The sequence below is a fragment of the Morone saxatilis genome, unplaced genomic scaffold (genome assembly GCF_004916995.1).
Source record: "Morone saxatilis isolate NCDOM2014 unplaced genomic scaffold, NCSU_SB_2.0 Contig17, whole genome shotgun sequence".
NCBI lineage: Eukaryota > Metazoa > Chordata > Actinopteri > Moronidae > Morone > Morone saxatilis.
The window spans coordinates 17,553,438-17,556,216 of NW_023339729.1; the positions used below are offsets into that span (position 1 = coordinate 17,553,438).

The following is a 2,779-nucleotide window of genomic DNA, read 5'->3' on the forward strand; positions in this document are numbered from 1 at the left end:
CACAAATATCAGCCCATAGGAGGTGCCTCATTACATTCATTCATTCACAAAAAAATCCAAACTGCTTTTGAAATTGGCACTGAAATCAACAACAAAATGCAGTCTGTCTGAAATATCACAGTGAAACAGATCGATGAAACCTGAATACTAATGTGTACAAACACAAACACAGTATTTCGTTTAACTTATTGATCTTCACAGTTACAGAAAGGACTCCCCATTCATCCATTTTCTGACCAGAACTATAATGATCACTCCGATTCTTAGAAAAAGGAAAAAGCATGTGACAGCAAAGGCAGAAATTTGTACCCTGTGTTGGGTGATAAGAAGCTCGGGCAGCCACAGGGAAATCATTCAGTAAGGTGTAATGGTGTCATCCCTGATGGTCCCTAAAGGCTTTGACCACTCATTAGTTTCAGTGATTCATTTTACTTTATCAGTACATGTTAACACACAACGGCTTTTAACCCGAGGTTATTACAAAGTCTGTTGACTAGTAACACATCCTGTGATTTGGTAATTTTGTATTATTCAAAAAATATTTTCTTTGTTATTGATTTCACTTAGGTGTTGATATTTTGGTTATCCTTTCTGATTTTGGTTATGTGATGGCCTTTGCATGGTTTGTAGGCTTTATATATAAATGTGTTTCATATGTTTTTGGCATCACCTGGGAAAAAATATATTTGGTTTCAATGCTTGCAGTCATATATCTCAAGTTTAACTGACCCTGTGTGTGCCAAGTAGTATTTTAATTTTATTTGCCAGTGATGCTGCAGTAGGTGATTTATTTCAACCCAGTCTCATATAGCTGGTTGTCAGTTGCAAGATATGTTTTCTCATATTTGGTCATCCTTCATAGTAGCAGTAAACAGTCTAAAAGCATGTCTTGAATGAGCTCCTGACTCCCGAGAAAGGGGCCTTGGTGTCAGATACGTCTACCAAAATACAGACAAACTCGTAATGCCTTGAGACACTGTTGGTTTTCAGAGCTAGTGCTTGTCCGGACCGATGGACAAACAGTTGATTGAGGACAAGTGACAACCAGAAAGGTTGTGTTCTGTGGAATCAAGGTTTTCTTCCCTGAAATGTTCACAGTGGAGTGTGTCTACCTGCTTCACACACATGCTGAAGGTCATTATTTGTGTTGCAATATGCTGCAGCTGATGTTCACACTTTCGAGTGCACTTAATCTTTCTCTACCTGGGACAATTTTAAGACTGAAAGAAAAGCTACATAACTTTAATGATTGTTGAGCTTAATCAACATAATTTTTCTTTTTTCTTTCTTTTTAACCTCACCAGTGGGAATTCAATGTATTATTCACATGTTTCATTTATTTCTTTAAAGAGCCCAGTGTTCTTACTTTAGTGAAGATAATAATGTTTATAGTTTTTATGTAGTCCTACTGCTGCAACTGCATGTCTGATACATATAACAAAATGTCCAATCATTTTCAGAGCTGAAATATTAGTTCCAGTGATGAAACATACAACAAAAAGCTCACAGGGTGTTATTTGGGATTCATTTAAACATGTAAAATATTAAGATGGTCTTATTATTACTATATCATAGGGAGTTGCTGTGAATAATTGCATTGTTATGTTTTATCTCCACCAAGGATGTTATGATTTCACCAGGTTGTTTATCAGCAAGATATACTTACCAAGAGATTACCATGAACACAAAACAGGCCAAGGAACAATTAATTTGATTGGTGGTGGTCTGGGATTTTCGCCATGAGACAATATTTTCTTTAACCATAGCAATTAAATGAACAGAAACAGAGGCTTATATCCAAATCCCAAAGGTATGAATATAACAGCAAACTGGATAATTGTTCTGGATTGGCAGATGCTTTCTGAATGCCTTCCGGTTTTACAAAAAAGATCTGAAACTTGAAAATCTCCCAAATTAATTTTTTCTGAAACTCAAAATGGCATGTTTCCTTAAATCGTCTTTCTCCTGTTTCATTCAAAAAAGAAAACAGAAGTGAGACAATGATAACCTTGAGCCACAGACTGCTCAGTGGCAGACAAATTATTCCTGGTTCTCTGACTTCTAGCATTCAAAGATCATTATATTCACAGTTACTAATTGGCATGCCCCAGGTCATATCTGAATAAATGTTGCACTATTTCACCCCTACGCATTCTTACCTTCCTTTTAGCCCTTAGCTGTCCATGATAGTTATCAGATGAGTCTCCTGGGATCTCCCCTCCCCACAGAGTCACGCCCACAATGGTGTAAGTGATGCCCATGACCACTAAAGGTAGCACGTACACCAGAAGTGTGACTATGATATGATACCTAGGAAGGAAAAGGATAAAAGGCTGAAGTGTGTTTACATTTCTAAAATATTTATACTCATATATAATTTCATACACAGTAGGTTGGACAGGTTGAATCTTGTATTCTTATGGTACATGTTGCACTTGATGAATGTAGGTTTGATCGGAACACTAATTCAACACAAACACCAACATTTAGTTCACATGGCAAAGCCTAGAGGTGGTAGTAATTATGATGGGATGCAAAGGAGAACGCCAGGTTATGTTGGGATGAGTTCTGGGTGGATGGGTCAACAAAACATCTGACTTTGGCACAGAAGACAGCTGTTTTTTACCACGATCCTTACCTAACCTTAACCCTTTATTGGGCGAGGAACCATATATGGTCACTTCATTATGACAGTTTTAATTAAACTTCTATGGCATTGGTGTTTTTTTCATAGGTGATATACTAATATACACTTCACTGTTACGGCTTTCTTTCACAA

At 37.0% G+C, this 2,779-nt stretch overlaps 1 protein-coding gene across 1 annotated transcript in view; it reads right to left on the minus strand.

The window, feature by feature from the left end:
- tacr3a (tachykinin receptor 3a) overlaps positions 1–2,779 on the minus strand; it is a gene marked incomplete in the record, with an annotated part of 22,359 nt that overhangs the window by 14,131 nt on the left and 5,449 nt on the right. Inside the window, 1 exon segment of the mRNA XM_035659889.1 lies at positions 2,160–2,310. Within this exon segment, the coding sequence (XP_035515782.1) occupies positions 2,160–2,310 (151 nt within the window).